General features: G+C 39.2%; 1 protein-coding gene across 1 annotated transcript in view; it reads right to left on the bottom strand.

Moving 5' to 3' along the window:
- Positions 1–24,362, bottom strand: part of MYRFL (myelin regulatory factor like) — a 47,916-nt gene that overhangs the window by 12,759 nt on the left and 10,795 nt on the right. Inside the window, exons 3-19 of the mRNA XM_080393450.1 lie at positions 22,899–22,966; positions 22,549–22,807; positions 20,983–21,074; positions 18,796–18,943; positions 15,392–15,587; positions 14,204–14,280; positions 12,860–12,970; positions 12,209–12,299; positions 9,193–9,393; positions 8,676–8,784; positions 8,057–8,166; positions 4,432–4,595; positions 3,779–3,842; positions 2,719–2,804; positions 1,887–1,952; positions 1,710–1,761; positions 1,415–1,586 (exon numbers count right to left, since the gene is read on the bottom strand). Coding sequence (XP_080249576.1) covers positions 1,415–1,586; positions 1,710–1,761; positions 1,887–1,952; positions 2,719–2,804; positions 3,779–3,842; positions 4,432–4,595; positions 8,057–8,166; positions 8,676–8,784; positions 9,193–9,393; positions 12,209–12,299; positions 12,860–12,970; positions 14,204–14,280; positions 15,392–15,587; positions 18,796–18,943; positions 20,983–21,074; positions 22,549–22,807; positions 22,899–22,966 — 2,066 coding nt within the window. The remainder of the gene's footprint in view (positions 1–1,414; positions 1,587–1,709; positions 1,762–1,886; positions 1,953–2,718; positions 2,805–3,778; positions 3,843–4,431; positions 4,596–8,056; positions 8,167–8,675; positions 8,785–9,192; positions 9,394–12,208; positions 12,300–12,859; positions 12,971–14,203; positions 14,281–15,391; positions 15,588–18,795; positions 18,944–20,982; positions 21,075–22,548; positions 22,808–22,898; positions 22,967–24,362) is intronic.

Below are 24,362 nucleotides of genomic sequence, written 5' to 3'. Positions count from 1 at the left end.
CTTGTTGGTTTTCCTTCTGTTTGGATTTCATATTGACATTGTTACCTTCCATCTGGGGATAAATTCAGCTTCATTAAACTTGTGCAGATCTGAAATCTTTCAGTAGCTTGTGTACTGTGCTGATTTTTCACTCTTGGATCCACACTTAATGCTATTTGGAGCATAAGACCTTGAGAAGGTAATGCTTTGTGTTTATTCTTATCTTCCCTTTCCACCTAAATATCAAAAGCAGCCAGCTGGGAATAGAAGCTTTTCATGTTTCATTTTCATCCATCTATGGTTCCCTCATTTGTAAATGAGATTGTCTTTTTAATTAATCAACACTCTTTCAGGCTTCAGAGCAATACAATTCACTTAGGTATGACCTCTTGAAAGCACTGTATTGAGCTGTATCTGCCACAGGGCTTACTGCAGCACTAATCACAAGAACCACAAGCACCACTTACATGCAGTTTGTCTGCAGACAACAGCACTTTGCAGTATAAAGAAAGGCCAGCGGGTGAATCCCACTGAAACAGTTTATGTGTAAGAGTGTCACAGCAATTGGCAATCCCTGCCCTGGCAGACATTTGTACTTCAGAGGCTCAACTGCATCCGTCCCCAGTTTTGCCTCAACTTGTCAACTGTGGTTGGTGCAAGAATTGTTCCCAAGGCCAAGAAAGGAAGAGTGCGAACGCTGGGTTTAGTAACATTAATGATTGCTTCCAGACACTGACAATGTTAAGGTCTGAGCAAGAGGGATACAGATTCCAACGACGTGTGCATACCTTTACGTAGAAACTCTTTCTTATAAATATTATGAAAGTTGTAAATAATACACCTGCTCATATATTACACACACAACATCTGGCAGACAATATCTGAAAAATAATTCAGTCCAGTAGAAGCAATTTATTTCATAGAGTTCTGCCTTCAAATAACATTTCTCTACTCAGAAACCCTCCCCGAATGAGCAGAGATTTAATTGTAAGTTTTATGTTTTCTGGCAGTTGAATTTCTGTCTCTGCCCACAGAAAAGATGCAATGTCACCACACTGTGATACCACACCATTAAGTGTTTTTGGATTTTTTACATGTTAATTCACCTTCCACTACCCCCAGTCAACTCCTGTCTAACTGTAGCAAAAGGTTAATTAAAGGGATTAGTGACCTTCTGGTTCACATGAAACCATTTACCATGAATGGCTAGGAAGAACAGTGACACCTGACAAAATATCTTAGGACCCAAAATTCTTAAATATAACCAGGCCAGATTTGTCAAAAACATATTGACTGCAGTAATGATTAGTTATACCAGGATTTTTTTAAATTGTCTGGACTAGGTTCTTTTGTAGGAAGCTACCTACCTTTAAAAGATTCTTGCCACTTCCCCCACACTCTTCATATAGTCTTTAAATGGTAAATAAGATAAATTAATGCTTCAACTTACGTTTCTCCTTTGCATTGGTTTTCGTATAACTTAGAGATTTGACTTTTGGTTGATGAATTGGACAACAATAGACCTTGTCACAAGGCAGAATGTCACAGAAATTCACTTCAGGGATCCTGCTGATGGGTTGTGTGCTCTGAGAAATTGTACTTTCCTCCTGCAATGCTAAAGGAAAAAAAAAAAAAAGACACAATTCTCACTAGTGTTGTGTGTCTACTTGCATTTTATAATAGCACAGAAATTGAAAGCCTGTTATTTGTATGCAGATGAGCAGAGACACAGTACCTGCTGTAGTGGTAGAGGGAGAGTGTAGAACAGAACTTGAGGTACTGCTGGTGAAGAAAAAGAAAAACAATTAATTAAGAAATGCACATCACAGTTGTGGACCAAAACAGACTGGTCCACTATCTATTACTAATTCTAATTCACCAACACTATTTTAACTACTTGCCTGTACATCGGATGTTTTTCAAAACGTCTGTCATGAATGCTAAGTAAATATAGGGTCGATATTGTCAAAGCACTGTAGAAAGAGAATTATTCTGTAGATTTACATCCATCTCTTATGTAACATAATAAGAATAATACACTGACAGGTGCCTTGTCCAAATGTAATAATGTAAGATTAACTATCTAACCACTTCCCCATTGGTGGGAAAATTTTCAACTTAATTTAATGGGGGTTAGATCAGATACTTTTATACAGTACTGCATTCATATACTTGCATATATGTATATATACATATACTCATATTCAACACAATTTGTGGTCAGTTTTCCATTGTAAATAGCATCACTAAACCAGTTCAAAGCACTCAGTTCACAGAGAGATTGTAAGACACAGGTTTTTTGACTGGTAACCGAAAATGGCAATCTCAGAAGTGCAGAGCATATTTTCCTTCCCACAAGTCCAATGTCACAAGTTAAACTTTCAGAGTCATAGGATTGCCTATCACATTGGAACAAGTCCAGTTTTATGTCATACAACAGAATCACTCTGTACCTCAGAAACTGTGCTTCAGCACAGAATGATTGCATAAAACATGTAGAGGCTCGCAAGTCCAGCTTAGCATCTGTAGCACAAGCCAAGATACATTCAAGGCGCACCATACATTGTGACATGGACAGAGATTAGTTGTGGGTGCACCACATGAATATCTCACTTTTCTAAAAAAATTTCAACTTTACAATATTGCCAGGCATATTTGCTGTTAATTTTAATATATTGTGTTATTTGAGTGAAAAGGGGAAGGGAGAAACAAGTTAACTTGTTGATAATTAATTGTTACCATAGTGCCATAATAGCAATCAAAGCTATTATAGTCACCCGGAAAATCTTCATGGAGCAAGACTCTTTCATCTTGGACAAACAAACCTAGGAAAAATAGAGAAGTTTGGTTAATGTAAGTAAAGTAGCATAAGAAATACTACACTAGTCTGACTTTAAGTTAACCTTGTTTCTTTCAGAGCAACCATACAAGTCATCTTTATATAATCAACATATACAGAGAAAAATTTAAGTAATGAAAGGCTCCCTAAAACTGAGTGCGCTGTTGATAATCTAGGAACACAAACATTACACAGGAAGAAAGGACAGGTGAAAATAAAAGCTGCTTCTTTTTTTTCCTGCCACTTTTCATACTGTTGAAGTATTTCAAAATCAAATTAAGAACTCAGTAAGCAGTGGCCAGAACTAGAAGATGAGCAGCTTTCAGGATATGCTCAGACCATGTTAAACCACGGCTGCTGTAAATACAGAAGAAAGGCACTTTCCAAACAAGTAGGATGATGACAACATATATTCCCCAGCTCATTCCATCCCTGTGAAAAGGGGTTTCCTCTTTCTATACCAGGATATGGGCAAGCAGAAGTCATTCACCAATAGCAACGACAACCTAGCCAGGTCTTAACCACCTGAAAGAGCATTATCCAGTACAAGACAGGAGATGCTAACTGCAATCACAGTTGCAGACTCATCCGAGGAAGAAAGTTGAGGAAGAATTATCACTGGGCAGACTTACCAAAACAAAGCCAAAAAAAAAGCCAAACCAAGCATTTCTGTGTAAGGCTGCACTGCACCATGTGAGCAGACTTGCAGGCTCAACAATTCTGTCCTCCTTCACACCATTACACAGTATGTATTTACTCTCACTCACATAATGTATAGGCAAGAAGTAGAAGTGTATCATACGTATTTTCCATCTTGGTATGATTAGTTTTTAAGTTTCTAGCATGACATTAAATAATTCTGGCTAAAGAATTTGATATTTAACATAAAAGCTTTCACCAATATTTCAGCACTTAGAAAAACTCTCACAGGCATATTTCATATAAATTAATTTCACTCACCTTGCTGGATTTTAGTGGGACTGATTTTTTTGATGGCAAAAGACTAGTAGCTCGACTATACCTGCTGTAAGAAACAAGATCTCTTTAACATTCAAATGCTTCAACAACTAATAAATGAAAAAGAAACATTTTCGATAGGGTGTTAATGTCACTTGCTTTTGCAGTCTTAACATTTAAAAAGAGAAAGGTAGAAGTGTCATCAGATTCATTTTCAAGAACAAAGACCTCCAGTTAACTCATTCAGGTGAATGCTATTAAACACTGCATTTGATTTCAAAGAAAACTTGGTGAAATGGTTTAGAAATAGGAAATGCTCATCACTGAAGCACTAATGAAGATTCTCTCTTGCGGAAGAAGCTCTGCAGATTCCTCTCAGCAGCAGTTTCCAGGCTCCAGGACTGTAACTGGACATAGTCTACCCTCGCTTTATGCAACTGAAGCAATTACAAAAATGACTGCAATTTAACAGCCATTGCAAACACGAGTTTTTTCAGAGAGCTAAAAAATATGAGACATTTGTATTTTTTGCACAACTTAAATGCTGGAAATTAACTGAACACTACTGTCAAGCAAAATCAGTTTTCACTTCTACCACAAAGACCACTTTACCAACTTCTGTGACAACAGTCAGAGAACATCACAGACAGAGGTACCTGACTTTGCTCTCTTCACTGGCTGTTGACTTTAAACTGCTCATCCGTTTCAGCCTGGCCAGTTTTCTATTCCACTGTTCCAATTCTTCTATTCTGACTTCAAGATTGTTGGTTAGTTTACAGAGCTGCTTTACAGCACCAACATTCTCCATAAAGATCTGATCCTGAGAAGCAAAACAATGGCAAAAATAGATACAGTGTATTCAGCAATCAGATATAACAAGCAGTAATAAGTACAGAATTCACCTATGTAAGGATACTTTGAATATTTAAAATGAAAATATGTGTTACCTCACTGTAAATGCAACGCACTTATGGCTATAGAATCCTTTTACTAGACTGTAAAAATTGCTTAATATTCAATTTGCAGTAAATTGAAAATGAGGACTTGCAGAAAAATAAAAAGAAGCTAAATGGCTTTGTAGACCAAGAATTTAAACTATTTTTTACCTTCATACTGTGTTGAATTTTAAACCTTAACACTGCCACAACATGCATCTACTATTTGATTTATAGAACTGCAGCTAAATATAGATTTCAGAACCCCTTTGAAAAATGTACATCCAACCATCTACTGACAGGATTGACTAATCTGGCTCAAACAAGCCAGAGATTCTATTCATGTTGTACGCTTAACGTGAATCACACAGGAATCAGGAAGACAGGGAAAGATCCAAACCAGAGGTCAAGCTGTGACAGCGTAATATTTTGTTCTTCTCTTCAACCTCTCCAGCCTATTACAGGAGTTTAATAGGTTCTAATACCATGATCAGCTCCGCAGCTAACACAGTTCAGACACCCTCCATTTACTCCTTCTGAATATTTTAGCCAAGAAAAGCCTTCTATTCTTCTACCTCCTGTTTATTGTCTAGATATCAACCTGCTTCTGGAGAAGCCCTCAGTACAATCATCCAGGTAGTAAGTATTTTTCCATTTCTGAGCCAAAAATGGTTACTGATCCACTGTAGGAGCACAGTGACTGCATATTTTCTCTGCTGTGTTTGAAAGAACAGCTTTCTCGTATTAACGTACAACCAGACTGATGCCATTAAACCTTGCATGAAGCTATTACTGCAGTTAATGTTGCTAAGTGCTCCAGTCTAGTTGTCATAGAGAGGGTAAGGCAAAAGCAGAGTTTTGCCTTTTGTGTTGTAACTATCACACACACCTTTCTTTGAAAGGTGACCGCATTCCACAAAAATAGACTGTATTTCGTATAAACAGAACCAGAGCACAAGTATTAGTGGTAAGTTACAAACCTCTCTACTACCAGAAGACCAACAGTGTTTAACTAAAAAGTGACTTCAAAATAACCTCCTGTGCCTAGAACTGTGAAATCATTTCTACATTCACTTATCCTCATATCAATGGTATGTAGCAGCTGCCCTTTCTATTCTCTTCATATCATGCATGAATCTCTTCTAGGTGACTTCAACTAGTCTGAGATGGCTCATCTCGCAAAATGAAGGAACACTTTATTGGGGAAAAAAGGACTGACTAGAGTCTTACTGCCTCACTGATGACAAAGTACTGAGCACAGTGCAGTCAAGAAAAGAAGAAAGATTCTTGTCCCAGAACAGCAAATTTCCACGCAGTTGAGATATTTCTCTAGAAAGTAGCAGAGTCTGATTCAAGTGTGTAATGCAATCAATTAATTTGAAAGAGTTTGACAGGCATGAGACACAACCAAACCAGCCAATATCCTGCTTATCTGGAACTAAACTTGGAATGTGAGATAACAAAGCTCAAGGCCACATCACCTGCCTAACTGAAAGCAAAGATATAAAGTACTATCCATTTACTACTCAACATGATGAGCTATTCTGGAGTTGGGAGCTCCAGACATTTAAAGATGTTCCACCTGGACATCATATGTTCCAAATTTCTGAATTCTTAAACTGTTAGACACAGATCTCTTCTGCCTGTCACCCCAAAGGTCATAGAACTGACATTCACATGCTCTGCCACAGGTGTAAAGAGGAGAAAGCACAGATTTACCTAACTGCATTAAAACAATGTCAAAGTGTTTGTGAAGTGGTACCAGACTTAGCCAAGTAGTCAAGAAATTGCTAAGCAGCAAATAAGCCCTTGCTGTAACAACTCATTCCTGCTTGGGCCACATTCACAGCAGAATCACCAAGTGTAGGAGGCTTTCTCCATTTGCTGTGTCACATCCCTGGAAGACATCCTGGCCTGCATTGTCCAGATTGTCAAGCTACAGAGGAGCAAGGGAACACAACGGGCCCAAACAGCAGTGCTGTGAGGCACTGTTATAGATGGTATTTTATGTGATATTTCAGCAAAAAGAAATATAAATCAGAAGCTCTATTGTCCAACCTAAAACTTTTGTCTGAAAAAAACTGACTACTCCAAAGCAGTTTTGTGGGGGCTCAAAAATGCAAATGATGCTGCAGCTGTCACACAATACAACAGGAAGGGCTAGAGGGCAAAATAAACCTAGTGTCACTATCTACCACTGCTCTTCTATGAGCATCTAGAAATCAGCTACAGGCTGGAACCCTGACCAAATACAGCAAATTTGCTAAAACTCTCCTTTTCAATAGTGTCTCTAGAAAGTGCTCTTTCCACAGCTTTATTCAAGGTGTCTAATTCATGCTTCCTTTATATGGAATACAGTCTAGCAGATTTAACCGATGAATTTAATGTACTTGTAGCCTTTCAAAAGAAGACAAGTGAACTGCAATATTTCTTATAGATATTTTCACCAAGTTTGCTAGTGTAAACATGTTTTCTATAGAATAATGAAAGAGCGTGATTATAATGAATACAGGATCGTGTTCATGACATCACCCAGACAAGTTAAAGTTACTAATCTGTAAAACCTCCCCCTTCCCATTATCAGCTGTAAGCTGGGAAGTGGTTCTTGGCCTGCAGTGAACCAGCGCACAACAGAGGGGCGGCTCTGAGCAACGTCCTGGACAAGTGCCTCCTGCAGTCACGTGTGACTGGACTTCGTGACTGACAGTCACTTGCAGTCCTATTTCTGCAGGAAATGGAGAGGAGAAGAGAGCACAGGACAATAGACTAAGGTATTGTTTCCAACCTGTGAGCATGGTGATACTTTGTGTGACATAAACATTTTATAGTATATGATTTTGAAGCTATAATAAGGATTTCGGATGGCCAAAAAAACCTCCACAAAGAGCATACAGAGTTAGCATTTGTATTCGGTGTGAAGTGATTACACCAGGATTTGAGTAAGGAATTTTTTATTTAACAAATAGAATGCCATCATTCTTAATTCGCTTCTGGAACGCTAATTAACTTAAACACAAAAGAATGTTTTGGAGTCCCACTTGTTGGACCAATGCTGTGAATATGGTCCAATCCATCCTTATTCAGCAAAGTTAGAACTTTTCCTTTTCTCTTTTATTGTATGTTTATTTATTACTGTAATTAGATTTTAATGTAAATACTTTCTGTCCTTAAAAGATTCAGCTACTTACTAACACCTGGTGGTTCAGTTTTTCTCAATGATTTGCCAAACATTGGTTTTGTACATACATGTGGAGGCCTACAGCTTTCTATAAAGCATAGTGTGTGTTTATTGCTCCATATACAAGAGTCTAAATACACACCTCCACTTTCTATCTCACAACCATACCTTGTCAACCATGAGGAAGTTTTCTATTTTTTCTCCATCGTTACAAGCAACATCTCCAACTTCTCTAACAGCTTCTGGTAAAAGCTCCTTCACTTCCTGGGCTATTATTCCTGTTCACAAGATAACATAAACTAAAGTCAGGAAACACAGTGGCATACCATTGACCATGGGTTTGTGCTCTGAGTTGACCATCCTAAAAGCTACACGTAGGGTCAAACATGACCTAGAAATTTTATGTGGTAGGAAAACCCAGGATTTCACTTCTGTTTTTTTCCATTTCACAGAAAACAATCAGAAACCCTTAGAATTCCCATTTCTCATTTCTCTGTAATAAGAATGAAATTGTTTGTGATCACATAGTTAAATTATTTGTGGTCACATACTTCACTCTCATTAACCCTCTGGAAAAATAACCTATCTTCAAAAACTGAAACAGAAGTTGCAAAATTACCAGAAATACTTAATTTTGGCATTTTTATGTCACAAGAGATACACAGAAAAGTGTAGGATTGTAGTGTCATAAGAAATGAGGATGAAATAGCAGGGTGTTAAAAGGCACTACAGCACAATGGACAACAGTGGAAGTTAATGAAAAATGGCAACAGAGCTGACCGAATACCTGTTTCGTGGGTATTTTTTATTCCCATAACAGATGCAAATTCAGGCTTGTAGTCATACTCCACCAACCTCATTTGTGTTATTCTTTTCAACTGCTCATTCGTATCAACCTAGTTGGATAAATACCAAGATTAACATGTTGAAACACGAAGAATGTCATGGCATCTAGGACGCCACTGGGACAGCAACAAGCTTAACACAGCCACTTGGCCAATCTTCACATTGAAAAATAGGGACAATCTTCCCATTCCCCATTAGCAGAGTGCTATTTGTATTTGCATTGCCAGTTACCCTTCAGTCTGACAACTCCCATTTACACAGATATCCCCAGCTTATATGGGCAGCTTCTCCCAAAGTCCACAGGCGACAGCTCCACAGAGCACGCTGGTACATCTGGTTTCTTTAGGCCAGCATCTCAGCACACCCAGGATAAAAAAGCTGCTTCACATGTCACAACAATGATCCACACGTGTGCTGTCGTGCAAACATAAATGCCCTAAATACTCCACATCCCTCACCTCCCGGATATTCTGTTTTGCTCGGCTGTCAGATGGATGCATGACTCTGCCCATAACTTTTGCATTTCCGCAGACAACCAGTGCCTCATCTGGTGCATCTGTGTTAATTCCTACTCGACCATGATAGACTATCGTCTCTGGAACATGTCCTCGCTGCCACAGTACATCACTGTCACTCTCAAATTGCCCTGGGTTAGATGCCTGGAAGAAAAAATTATGTTTATAGTACAGCATAGATGTACTATTGCTTATTCCATTAGAAATTCAGGCAAAATGAAATGCCAGATCTTTAACGTTTAAATTGTATTCAAGAGCTCTTCTAATACACCAGCAAAAAAAAACCCAGAGTGGAGTCACTTAAGTGTTTCTCCTCACACAGCACTGGCATCATTGTTTTTCTCCTGAATTCTACTTTACTATCACCTTAAGCTAAACTGTCAACGTCCAAAGCTTTCCAAATTTTAACTTTGACATTATAGCACATAACCATTCTTTATTTACCAGCAAATTTTAGCTGAGGCTGGAAATAAGAAAAGAGCAAACAAGGCACAGATTAAACACATGTGGTTCATAAAATCCCCTGTGATGTTTTAAATTAACTCATGTTAGAAATGTCATGTCAAGGAAAGAGGGTCTTTCAAAAAACACCAATAAAATAACAGTGTGTATAATTAGAAAAGGTATTTGACTTCAATAATTATTTTTTTAACTCTGAATTCAGGCTTTAAAATTTTAGTCTGAATAAAAGTATGATCATGATATAAAGTTCACAATCATTTAAAGAAGCCAGGCTTTCACACAAGTTTGCCATCTACAAGGCTTGGTGCTGTGCACTTACCACTGTGTGTCACAATTAGAGCATGATCTGATAAGTCTGATAACCATTCCCCAGCTGGTAATTTTGTCATAATATATTTGAGTGTAAAAAGGGCCATCACATGAGTTGCTTTCTCTCACACTGCATTTGCACAGCTTTGCCACTTTAAGGTAGCCAGTGGCTGGCTCATTGTACCCTGCCACTGAAGCCCTCTCCAGATCCCAGGCATCTGGAAAATGACTTTTTCTTTCTTTCCAGCTTTCCTGTTGATATTTTCACCACTTCAAATCATGGCCCCTTGATCCTTCTTTTTACTTTGCCTGGAATAGTGGCCAGGTTTGCAAAATCTCACTCCCTGGATTCCTATTAAAAAACTCCCCCATACACATGAAGGAGCTCTCTTCACTGAAATTTCAAAAGAATCTGTCATTAAAAATGGTAGAAACAAGTAAATTTCTAAATCTTACATAAAAATGTATATCTTACAAGGTAACACTAATTCCAAGGATGAGTCAAATGTGAAAATTCAACAGCTTTCCCAAATTAGTAAAGAGATGGTATTTCTAAGACTGCTAGATGCAGAAAGAGAAATTCAGACAAAATCAGTATTGTGGAGATTAATGGACAAAAAACAAAAATCATTAAATACACAAGAACGATACAAACACAATGCTTCAGTGTCCTGAAGTAAAAGAACCCACAGCAACAGCCAGGATGAAAAAACTTCTCAGCAGGGCAGAAGACTACTGAACTCCAAACATCGCTTTCAAAGCCCTTTCACAGCTCCACCCAGAAAGGAGCTCTAGGCCATACTACCCCCAAAAAAAACTAACTAACTGCAGGAAGAGGGTTTATGGCACTAGAGAATACAAAGTTATGGCCTCAGACAAAAAAGGAGCCAGGACTGAAGCCCTCTGAAAGCCCTCATCTTCCTTTGGAAACCTCTGGGCAACACCACACATACTGGGGATTTACACTTCTGCTCTCTCTGAACCCGAATGCTAAACTGGGCTGTAATCATAAGCCCAAGCAGGCAACATGCCACAAAAAAGGACTCAAGCAATGGTCTACAAAAAATGATGCCAGGACTAAAAGCTTTTGACAACCCTGACCTTTCTTTAGGAGCCTCTTCCCAGCCCCACTTAATACACTAGAGTTCTTGGTCTTATTTGAGTCTAAAACGAAATGCTAAGCCTATTCCTCACCAGAAGGCAAGGACTAGAAAAACCCTATGCAAACAAGAAGCAGCTCCTCGATTGGCCCACATGAAAAAGTTCATTGGCCTGCAATCTTCTGGAGGCCCTCACCATCCTTTGCAGCCCCACCACACGGCACCTACGCATTGCCTGTCTTTCTAAGCTCTAAACATAATCTTTGCCTTAGAAATAACCGTAACTCCACTATGCCCAGTTCAAATGTTAGCCACCAGCTCTTGGTCACATGAAAAGGGGCCAGGACTGAAAGCTTTTGGCAGCCCTCATCTTCCCTTGCAGACCCCTTGCAACCCCACTCACGCTGGGGCTCTATACTTTCTCTCTCTCATAACCCTAGCCCTCCATAGCTCCTGTTACAATGAGCTCTGGGGTTTTCCTCTCTTCCAAGTCTAACTCTAACTGTAGGCTAAAGCTGAGCACTAAAAGGAAAATTTTATGTGGATCAGGGGACTGAAAAGTAATGGTCACGAGGAAGAGAGACCAATTCTTCCTTTTTCTATTTTAAAACCTTTATTACAACCACCAAATTATGAGCTGGGACACTCTGGAAACACACTGGAAAGGGGCAGCTATGGGTCTTAATCCTCCTAGAGCTGCTCAACCTTCTTCCCTTCATTTTTTTACCTTCTCATCCTCCTTTGAAAATGAAGCATCAAGCCAATGAAAGCATTTACCAAATTCCTGGCAAGTGCAGGAAATCGTTTCACCTCAAAGAAAAAACAATCTGGGAAAAATCAACATATTTTGTGTTGGAGTTCAGAGCAAGCTTTCTTTTTAAATTCTTCCATAGCTCTACTTTTAACATTTTAAAACCCCGATAATTAAAAGATAACAACATAGTCATATAATACGTAACTATATTTTTTTCTCAATCTTTTTGAGTCAATGGAAATTTTTATGTGCAAGAATCCCGCCTGCATTGTCTCCTGTGAATATCAAAACAGTAAATACTTTTCACATGACAGCAATATAAATTTCTACCTACCCTCACAATGATCTTTTCAGAGACGTTCGCAGACAGTAGGTAGAATTGGTCCTGAGAGGCAGCATACAGTCCAACTACCAGCATGAAGTATCTAATTTGAAATTGATTTAATCAAGACAATAATTGAAGTAATGTCTTCTCACAGAAAAAATAGTTTTAAATACAACTGCTGTTATTTATACATAAAAAGACAGCCAGAACTTTTTTCAATGTATTTCTTACAATATGAAAAAGTATTTCCATCAGTCTCAAGTAATATGCCCTTTCAATCTTTACAATCACTGAAAATGAACAAAGATCACAGTAATTTTGACAAATTTAAGTAATGAAGACTCAAAGATGAAAAGCCTTCCCTCTTCAGTAGAAAATTATCATTATTTGGGTTTTTGGCCTCCTGATTTCACCAGTCATCATTCTGGCTATGATTTCCTGAAACGATCTCTAACCAGGAGGATAAGGTATTTTCTTTAATTCTCATATCATTCTGTGACTCTAGAAGGGAGGCCTTTAAGGAGATACCAAGTATCACAGAATTTTAAATAAAATCACAGATCTGGCAACACTGACATTTTTTAAAAACATCAGCTCCATTCTAAAGTAGACCTTCTCTTTTCCACTTTACACACATAGGCCAACTAGCTATAGCAATACCTCTGGTCAGGATTAGGTTTCCCCTTTTTTCTCATATTATTTGCTGTTGTTTCACTGAAATGCAACCTTCCCAGTGTTACTTTAGTTATTTGGTCCCCTGGCAGATCAACTCTAAAATGGAAAAGGAAACAAGATCAGGGAAACAAGCATTTGGAGATCTACCTGGCTTAAGCCAGATTTCCTCAAACTCATTAAAACAGTTCTGAGAAAAACTGACAAATGAAACCAACAGAGGAACCCAAGTAAAACCAGCAGTAACCCTGGTTTATAAAAATGTATTAAAAACACAGTGACTGTGTCAAGCAGATAAACAGGATAAAGCACCAGCAGTGGGAAATTGTTCTTAGTAATAGAAGTCTTGTGTTTCTTGGTCTATTTGTACACAGTCTTGAACATAATAAAACCGTATATGTTCCATACGATGGGTGTTTGTTGCTTGCTAAGGTTAACGTCGCTTATTATTGAATCTGAATTTCCACATTAAAATAAATAAATTCTACTGCTTGTCCTTTTTTTCACCTGCATCTAATTTGCATGTCTGGAAGTATAAAATATACACCTATGTCTCAAATACATTGCAGCACTGCTCCTGTAAGTGACAAATAATATGAATAAAGAGTTTCCATGGAGAAAATCACAGTCCACCAAACAGTCAACATGAAATAGTTTACACGCACTCAGAATCTATTCTTCAGCACACAAAAGGAAGAAAAATGCCATGATAGAGGTAATGTAGTGAAAATTGAGCTCTTCTCCCAAGCTCAAAGTTCATTTTTGCAAATTACATTTTGCAGATATTGAAGCCTTCATCCCAGCACTGTCCTGTCAAACTTGACACTTTCTGGTTTAAGGCTTATTTAATTATTTATAGAGAACAGAACAGCTACAACAGAAGAGACTTATGCCAGAAGGACAAACATTGATTCTGACAGTAAGTTAAAATGCAGAAGAATGGCAGAGAGTTCCAAGCTGCAAGTTTGTTTCTAGCAGAGGCACTCCCCTTAAAAACACTGCAAATACATCTCACGCCTGTGTAGAACAGGAACATTACTGACAATTTTTAAAATAGGCAATGCATCTGCCATACAACTCTAAACACTGTACACAGTGTTGCTATCTGAATATAAATATTTTGGATAAGCATACTTAACACATTCATAAAGCTGCCGAAAAAGACCAAGTACATGTTACTACTGCTATTCTATGTGTGCACCCAAAGTGGAATTTGGGTAAAGATCAGAAAACTGGCTTAGAGCTACTATAAGTTTCCAAGAAACAACTACTTCACATTTCACGCTAATCACGTATTGAAATAAAATGGAATACTTTTCTCAAAATTCTTACTTAACAGGATGGAAAGTTTTTTTGCTTCGATCTGACTGAGACTGTTCAATAGCAACTGTTTGATCTGGAGCTTCCACCTATGAAGAAAAAAGAATTTTCAAAAAATGACAAGAATATCAAATTTTCAAACATATAACATTTGCAATAGAAATTAATAGGCAAACTGTGTCTGAAACCATGAAAGCTCTCTCATTTCTCATGGCACTACATAGAAATTAATGCAGGAACTGGCTCCTGATCAATTGATATCTGACAGCTAGTCTGAAGACCCAAATCTTTCTTTTGAAAGAAATAAAAAAATAAGAAGTAAAAAAAAAAAAAGGAAAAGTCATGCATTAATTTGCAAAAGAAAAAATGCTTTCTGAATTTATACTGTTATTGGCTCATTCTACCCCAAAGCATAAATGTACATATTTAACATGAGAACTGAACCTATGCAGGGTAGTTCCGTAAGTTATTTTAATGTAAATTTCTGTATCTTTCTGGAATGGTACCACACAGCACTTTGCTTCAGATGGGAATGGTGGGGGGGGTTCTGCATTTTTCATTAAGCAAAGCTGGTAGTAACTGCCTTTTAAAAGCTACATGGATTTTTTAAAACCCTGAATTTTGGTAGTAAGTAAAAAAACTAGTAAAATCTTTCAGAAAGATTAAAATTTTCTACTACTTCTGTATATGCAAGCTTGAGAACCCATATTGGCTGGGAAGAATTTGGTTCTTAAAATGAAAATGGAAAGCCGGGCAAGAAGAAATGGGGAAATTTTGTTGGTTTTCTGCACATGAACTGTTCAGGAGAAACAGATTTGATTCTTTTTCTTTGCTCTGTGAATTGCTTTTTTCAACACATCTTTTTGACCATTGGGTAGACTGGCCACCTACACACCAGCTGACACCCCTGCACTACCCACAGAGGGAACAAAATTTCAGCCAAAGAGAGGGAAGCCACTGAAACCATGGCAAACAGGCAAACATGACATCTTTCAGCATATATCAGCAAAAGCATCCATCAGACATCACTCTTTTTGCAAAACAGTTCCAAACAGAAGTCACTAGTAACTTAAAAGCGTTCTCTTCTGTCAGTTCTTGGTCAAAAATTACTAAGAAAAGAGTTCTTTTCAATTATTTACTTTATTCTATGGATAATCATATACTAACTTATTAAAATTAATAAAGAGAATAAATACTTGCCTTTATTCCAAAAGCTTTCAAGTAAAACTTTTCTATTGGTTTCCCCCCCAGCTGAGTTTTGACATATTTTGGATGTCCAGTGATTCTGATATGGACTGTGATTTGGAAATGATTCTTCTTCTGGCACACAAAGGCATCATCTGTTGTCGAAAAATTAAATCCTTTATCTGTGACGATGCGATATCCTACAGTGGGTCTACAAAAACAAGAAGAAAAAATAGCAACTTTAAGTACAGGCATATTTGAGTGACATCTTGAGTTCTTTTTTTTTATGTGGTCTGAAAATCCATCTGATTTTTGGGAGCCAAAATACATGTTTATAATCACCAGTTCTGCTAGTATTTTCTTCTTAGCATCTTAGAGGTGTAAAACTGAAAATGCATATAAGGTATACTCTAATTCTAGTCTGACACACAAAATATTTGTAAACCAGAGACAGGGAAGCTTACATAATCCTCACTTACAAATCTGGTATAAAAGAACTCTGTGCACCTAAAAGTGCAAAGAAACTTTTTAGTGTATTCAAGCATTCATTACAACATTGCTATAACCAACAGAGCTGAACTAGTGCTGCAGACAACAACATGCTGATGAGTGAGCAAGACTCCCTGTTTTGTTCCTGAATTCCCATACCAAGTGCTTCTGCAGAAGCTGCCGGGATTCAATAAGGCTTTACTCAAGCTAAAAAAAAAAAGCTATCGATACTGACCTCTGGTCAGATGACTACTAAACTCTCATTAATAGTGTTGTCCCTCCTACCAAATCTTAAGGAAACCCACTTCTTTTCACTCGAAGGGCTAATTTGTCACTCACAGAGAAAGAGCATTCTGTCCTTATGATTCATAGCAAACAAGGAAAGGCATCAAAAGATCTTTTTAAAAGAGCCAGTGAACTCACCATCCCAACAATGTTTCCAGTCCTCTGATTTAAGTGACAAATAATTCTGAAATAATAGGACTACATGGCAAGGTTCTCTTACATGAGCATTGGCTTTTCTCACTAATGAAAGTTTGATAATGATGATCTTGTCTGATGCTACTGAGAACCTCTCATTAACACAATTACTGATGATGGCTTTTTAGAGCTCACCCATTCATTTGCACATTATTAGTTGGAAAAATCAGAATGTACAGACTTCCCAAGAAATGTACAGATTTTATTATCTTTTCATAAATTATGAACAAAAAATCCCCTTTCAAACAATCACTCATTATCTGGAACATGGAATAAAAAGAAAGCTACTTAATTTGTAACTATTTCAAAACTGCTAAGTCGTATGTTAATTCATATTTAAAATTATAGTGAAGTGCCTACCATCTCCTCAAACCACCAAAGAAGCAAAATTTCTTCAGTTTCTTCCTACAACTGGCAATTATTTTTATTTACATAGGAAATGTGTGCATTTCATAGTAGGGAAAGGCATTGTTTTTCAGATTTAGATGTGAAGAAAGTTCATTACCTGGTACTTTTAAAGCAATTTTAGAGTATTTGCTTACACTCAGGCAAGCAGACTGAGAAGCAAAAGTACAAATTTCCGTTTCTCCAAGGTGAATTGTTTGGAACAATGACTCCCAAAGAGGAATTTCACATTTACCAGTTTCTGAGTATGTCACAGTAATTAAGAGCAAATACATACTTTGATCTGATCACACAAAGAATGATCAGTCTTACCAAGCAGTACAGTAAAACTTGGAAGAATTTTCAGGTAGCAAGGGATATCCCTGTCACACAAACTTCTCTATGAGAAATACACTTCAAATTCCTCTTTCTAATCAGAATTTGAGTCTTTAGACATCTTCAGAACAGATTCCTACCAACCACAATAGTAATGGGGCAAGCAGCTAAGAAAGTGCCAAGCAAACATAATGCAGGGCATAAATAATGGTACAGTAACCTTTTCTAATGAATCAACCTCAGCTAACAGCAGTTTGTTGTGAAAAGGAAACAATCAGAAGGTTAAAATACTGGATTAATAAAATGGAAAATAATTAACCTGAGAACTGCCCTTAAAATGGGCACAGCAATTTTAAGGTAGAGGACCAATGCCTCCACACTGAGGAGTGATAACCACATGGCTCTATGAGGCTAACAAAATACAGGATCACTACTCACAAAATCTGTGCCATAATTACAGTGCATCTTGGAACAAAGGCACTGCCATTGACCTCACTTAAAAGTAACACTAATTTTCTCTGCAAATAATATCTCAATCCCCTTCCACATTAATGGCAACAATACATGTACTTGGATGCTTTAATGCTCAGCATCACATTGCCTTTGTTGACACAAGCCACTGAGAAATGTGACTCTGGAGCCTCAATTTTAAGTATATGGGAACCAACAAGTAATTGGCTCAGCTCACAGCTGTCAGGCAGTTGTTGACTGAAAGCGTAACAGGAGTCGGAAGCCACATCCATTTAGTTTTTTATTGTATTGTATTTATAAACATTAATATTGTAATGACAATTATAACACAGAGCTGGAGGTTTCTTGGCCCATCCAGCTCCAAAGGAGTAGAAAGGTGTGGACAGTGAGCTGTCTGCTCTCTTGTCATGTCAATACCTTAGAAGGAGGGCTGTGTGTGACACGCTAAGATGTGTACTGCCCCTCTATGACCGTGGCACAAACAGGGAACGTCATTGTCCAGCAACAACACTGATACACTCCAAATTCCCACGAGAGCTTTTAGCAGGTTGGGCTAGAGGAACATTAAAATTTACTATGCTATTTAAGTTCTGTGGAGGCAGTGACAAATCGTTTACATCAATCCTGGAGAACTGACCAGGCTGCTGTAGAAGGGGTTTTGCTAAAAGGGATCATTAAGTACTAGAATGGAGTAAACCAGAGATGTAAAGTGAACTTGGAATGACCTTTCCCAGATCATGTGGCCAAAAAAAACATTTACAGTTCTGATTTATATGCGAAAACTCTAAATCTTTGACTAAACAGTTGCACATTCTACATATATGTCTATAGTTATTAAAGTCTAGGTTATATGGGCCCAGAAGTAATACAGGTATCTTCCATTTCCATTTTTCTTTAATGTTTTAGGCCATTAGAGGGAAAGGTGCCATATGCTCAGTAATTACTTGCCTGAATGTGCTTGACAAAATAAACAAAAAATTACAGATATTTTAAATAACTTATTTTTCTTTTGCCCTTAAATCCCAAAAGGAAAATCAGAAAACCTGGCATGAATTTCAACCAGTATTTAAAGTTCTGCTTATCTGATATATCTGCAAGTTCATATTCCATCATGCCCACTTATCTCCTTCTCCAGTCTTATTTTCAATAAGAACAAGGGATGACATACATGTCATTTATTCCTACAAAACTACAATACCAGCAAGAAAAAAAAACCCAACAAGAAGCCACGTTTTCCAAGTGCAAACATCAGTGCTTACAGTTTTTCATAATTAGAGTTAAATAAGCTGTTCCACTGAGAAGTTTGATACGGTTGCCACGTTAGAGCTTGACAGCATTTCTCCGAAGCTGCGTTCTGTCCATCACTGTCATATTCTTGCATTTCAGCAGCACAGTCCTTAACAGTTGCTGTAGAGAGATAGTGACAATTCAGATACCACTTTTGTGACTAGCCAAAAATCCTGCATAAGTATTTCAATAAATATATTTATATATACATATAAAGCACAAATACATTGCATGTATATTTAAACCTGATTGTCCTTTGCAGTTATTCCAAAAGTTTGTGTTCTATTCTCTTACCCTAGAAAATAAGTTTTTCAGCGTTCCTGATTTGCAAAATATTACACAAGTAGCACTTCCTATTTTTATTCTTTCCAAAAGGATGGATAGTTTCATTTGGGAAGAAAAAAAAAAAAGGAAATCTAAGCATTTTACTGTAAATCTGCAACAATGTGTGAAGCAAGAAGCAATTAAGCAAAATAATTACATAAGTCTGCCATTCTCTCTATGACAGGTTTAAACTGAATATACCCCAACTCACTGCGACAGGTACTTCATCCCACAGCAGAAGGCAGTTTTCCAATACCAAGCACATTCACCACTATATCTGGTTGACTCATTAATGTTTTCTGACCCAACGTTATAGCATTCTGAGATAGACAGGGTCAACCATAATTCTCTGAAATATTATACATTTTATGAAGTCACAGGAGAATGTGATAGAGAGACAGATAAATGGAGTACAGTGAGGACAGGAGAAACTATGGCATGGAGCATATAAGCTGAGAACTATCAACAGCCAGTGGCAGCACAGTAAGACAGAACCTACAGAATCATTTCAGGCCCAAGCTCATCCACTAGATTAATTCCCTGTTAAGCTGACCCAAGATGGTTTCCTTGCCTGACGCTGTATAAATACTTTTTAAAAACACACGCTGCATTACTCATTTATAATAAGTTTAAATAGATATTACAGAATGGTACTTCATACAGAATGATACAGAAACATACTTCATTCTAACTGTAGTGTTATTCAAATTCTGATTCGCCCGAAGAATGAAATTACTGTTGGCTTTTTAAAAAGCAGAGGGAAAATATCAAAAAAGCTTCCCCCACCCACCCCCACCCCATAAGGAAATTCACACATTTCTAAATTATCCCCATGCTGTTTGTAACAATGGCTGTGTTCTTTTTCCAACAGCATGTGTGTCAATGAAATTTTATTAACAGTGACTCCCAAGGAAAGTGCATTTCAAAGCTGTGCCTTTAAGTATTAAAAAAAAAAATCCATTTTAGATAGAGAAGCATCTGCTTGTCTTCTATTTCTAGCCATGGTAGACTTGGAGGACTAGTCACAATCAAGCAACACTGATCAAATAAAAGATACCAAAGGAAAAGTAACCTACTAAATCCAGTTGCTACTCATTAAAAAGTGTTCTAAAAGATTGATTTAATGCTGAAAAATAACTTACTCTGAAGAAATAACAAATAACTCTCAGATTTTCCACTAACAGACAAGGGTGAAATTCCTCAGATAAACTGTTCATTACAAACTGTTCACTTGCAGAGAGCCTCACAGTTCACAGAAGCTGATCCATTTCTGTACACACCTGATAAGCGTTTTTAATATCAATTGGTATAAGCTTAGCATTTTTAGCTTGATGAAACAGTATACCAAATTAATTTCAGGAGGGGGTGGGGAAGAACACACAGCTTTTACCAAGCTCGTGCATGGATACAGTCTGCAGAAAAAATACGGAGTTGAGATGATAAAGGGAAACTGCAGTCTGTTTGCTCGTCCACTACATTAATTCCCTGTTAAGCTGACCCAAGATGGTTTCCTTGCCTGGTCAATTTAGCACCAAGCAAAGTCAGCAGAGCATGGTATCATCTGTGTACTGCAGGCTCACACATGGAGAAGGGCAGAATAATTCATTCAGAGAGTCCTCAGGAAACATGAACCTGTATCACTGCTTCTCCCTTCACCAAATATAAATAGATCCTGGTTTTCAAAAACACTGAAAAGGTAAATCACTCCAAACCTGGTAGTGGAGTACATATTGTTAATACTGCTACCTTTTCAGAGCCAACAGGAGCTCTGTTCTTAAAATATTTACTTGTCTATGGCATGAAAAGTTAAATTTCATCTTCACGCAGTTGCTTACCTTGCCTGAAGTCCTGTGACCGGAATGGAGAATCAGTGGTATCTCCCAGTAATTGCGAGAGCTTCCTTTTTTTGCCTGACGCTGCAGAAATACTTTTTTAAAAACACACACTGCATTACTCATTTATAATAAGTTTAAATAGATATTACAGAATGATAACATACTTCATTCTAACTGTAGTGTTATTCAAATTCTGATTCGCCCAAAGAATGAAATTACTGTTGGCTTTTTAAAACTGAATTATGCAATTTTTCCTTCCAAAACATAAATGAGATTATTTCTTTCATATGAATAGAGAAGTTGATCTCTTCTTAAAAATTTACACAGTACAGAAGTGGTAGGGTTTTACTATTTCCTGACATTTGCATTAAAATCACAGCTTTATCTTGAATGGTGCATTTGGTGTACTGCACAAAGCTTGAACTCTCCCTTTTTTACACAGAAAACACTAGTAGCAGTTAAACAAATGTGTTAACAAAGAGATCTCAAGGGGCAACTGCTAGGTAACAGTTTCCCCCTTTCCCAGGAAATGAGATTTCAAAAAATTCTCCTTTGTGCAAAGGGAAAAAAATCTTATTCCAAAGTCTTGATACTATAAAATGTAAACTAGAATATCCCAACAGATGGTCACTCCTTCTGCATGGGGAAAAAACCAAGCCAAACTCCAGGTCTCAGTGAGGCCCAGTAGGAAGTCAAACTAAGTGGTTTCTCCGCAAGTAGAAGAAAAGCCTGCCCACCACGTTAACTGCTACTCTTTTACTGGATTTGTTCCAAAGTTCCATGTTTAGTCAAAAAGTATTTTGTATCTTAAATTCCAATAACCAAAGTATCCCCTCAAAAAGTAATATGATTTTGACTAACTGGCACCTTCTACTGGAAAACAAAGAACACAAATAGCTCCATTGAGAAACCCAGGCCCAGCTTCCTTCCCCCACATCACATGTAACATGTAGTTGAGCTCTGTACAGGAGAGAGAGCACCTGCAAGCCCAGGACTAACACTGATGAATTCACATTTCTCTTCCCATAACCAGGGAGGTCCCCCTCTGTTGTGCACCAGTCAATCCATTCTTACTAGGTATCATGGTTGGATGCTCGCACTAGCCAATGTATTTTAAAAAAATTAAGCGTCCACAATATGCTGGTAGGTGAATATGGCAGATAGCATATGAATACCATTTCACTTCCTGCATAGATATGACAATTTATTTTTTTTTCTCTCATGCCACTTGTCAGAATACTTACAAGGTCCTCATGGACAAATGCCTAAAACAGGTACTGCAAAACACCTGAACACTTTAATAATCCAGTTATGAAGCACCTGTTGATCCCTCCTTAGGCCTCTAACATTTTAAAAACTGAAATCCATTCCTATTTCAAATCTTAACTTCAATCAAGGTGTTTAAAGAAACCTCAACCACAAGTGTCTCAAAAACGTCTAAACACTGCCATCCTGTGGAAAACCCTACATCCACAGGGATTTTACACCAGTCTTAAACCACGTCTTCCACAAGCTCTACTTTTTTGGTACCTGTCTCATCCTTTGCACAAAAGCTTTATCATTTACCCAGAAATTTGAGATGCATTTGGCTGAAAGTATGAATAATTAAAACCCAAACAGCTGGAGGATGCAGAATGATTCCAAGGAGTCACAGCATTTTCTGTCTTCAGGCAGCAGCCTTGGGGGATGGTGCAAGGATGCCCACTGGCATTGGGGTCAGTGTAAGTCTCTGTGAACCTGCAGGGAAGTTTGCTGGGTGCCACAGCAGATGGGCATGGGAGTGGAGGCTGCAGCCCACTGGGCCACATAGCTTCATACCACGGGGCTGCAAGTAAACAGACAAGAAAGTAAGGACAAAGAAAGGGAGCTGGAGACCTTCCTATGAGCTTGGGAGAGGCCAAATTCATGTGACCTACTCTGGAGCTGTGGCGGAGAACATGGTTCCGATCCAGAGTCCGGTGGGGAGTCTGGCAACTGGCTTTGCCTAGGGACAAAAAAGAGATTTTAATTTCAACTGGGAGGAGATATGGAGGATGACCACGAGGCAACGCTGAAAGCAGCTGGAGGGGGACCACCAGGCTACTGACAAGGGTCTTTAGTAAGCATTGCTCACCATGGCTGCTGCCCCTTCTCACAGGAGCAACATCACGTACGCATCAGACCACCTTCCATGGCCTGCCACCTCTCCCCCATGCAGGAAGGCCCGCCCCTGCCAGTATCTTGCCTAAACCCCCCTCCAAAACCCACCGACTTCAGTCCTCCCTTCCTAAGAGCAGTTCCTCAGTTACCTCAGGCCAACAGGCGACTCAGAACACACAGAGCTCACAAGGGCTTTAAATTCACTCTCTCTAGACTACAGGTTAGATTCACCCACCAGCCGGGCCGGCAGGGCCCTGGTTTGGCTCTCTGTCCCTGCCAGGTGCCCACAGCTCTCCCCTGGTGCCTGACCCAGCAGGACAGGCCGCCCAGGGGGGCAGGGGCTGCCACGCCTGTTGGAGGCAGATGCCCGGTTTGAAACAAAGGCTTTTACAAACTCACAAACACACTCCCCCCCCCCCCCAAAAAAAAAAAAAAATCCAGAAGCTTCACTTGGGGTTTCCACAGGTGACAAGCTACCTTCCCTCCATTCAGCACTACACGTAACAGTTTCACTTGGAAGAACATAGTGAGGAACCAGTTAATCAGTATCTTCCGCACCTACATCACAAAAGAATTGAAAATCAAGAGTACTAACAGGCTCCTGGAGGAAAAGTTTCAAAAACAAAATAAACCAAAAAAAACCCACACCCCTCGTTCCTCACAGAAGACGTGCCATTCAGCCAACACCACGGCTGAGGGATTACTTATAGGGCCCGAGTTTGTCACTTGGCAGAATCCCGCCGCATTGCTGAAACCGGCATGAAGCCCCAGCCGTGCGCGCTCGCCCGGCGGGGGGGAGGGGGCGGGCTGCCAGCCAGCGGCCCTGGGCTCCCGCCACCGCCCCCAGCCGGCCCCGCCCCGCCACCGCCTCAGCCCGCCAATCAGCGGCGGCCGGCTCCCGCCTCAGCCCGCCAATCAGCGGCGGTGTCCCAGCGCCGCGGGGCCGGTTGCGGCGGCGGCTGCGGCCCGGGGCTGCGCTGAGGCGGAGGCGCCCCGAGGGGCCTGCGGGCCGTGAGCGACCGGCGCCGGGGCCCAGGAGAACGAGTGAGAAGCGGGCAGGAGGAGCCGTTGCGCACCGCCGCAGCCCCACTCACCGTCGGCAGCGGGAGGGGCCGGGTGCGAGCAGCGGCGGCCGCAGGGGGAGTAGGAAGGAGGGAGAAGTACGCGGTTCGGACGGGGCCTCGAAAAAGCCGGGGGAAGAAGGATGTTCCACTGAGCGTTTCATTGGTTACATTCACTTT

This window comes from Falco punctatus, assembly GCF_963210335.1.
Source record: "Falco punctatus genome assembly, chromosome: 6".
Classification (NCBI taxonomy): Eukaryota; Metazoa; Chordata; class Aves; order Falconiformes; family Falconidae; genus Falco; species Falco punctatus.
This window is presented reverse-complemented; position numbering and strand designations above follow the sequence as displayed.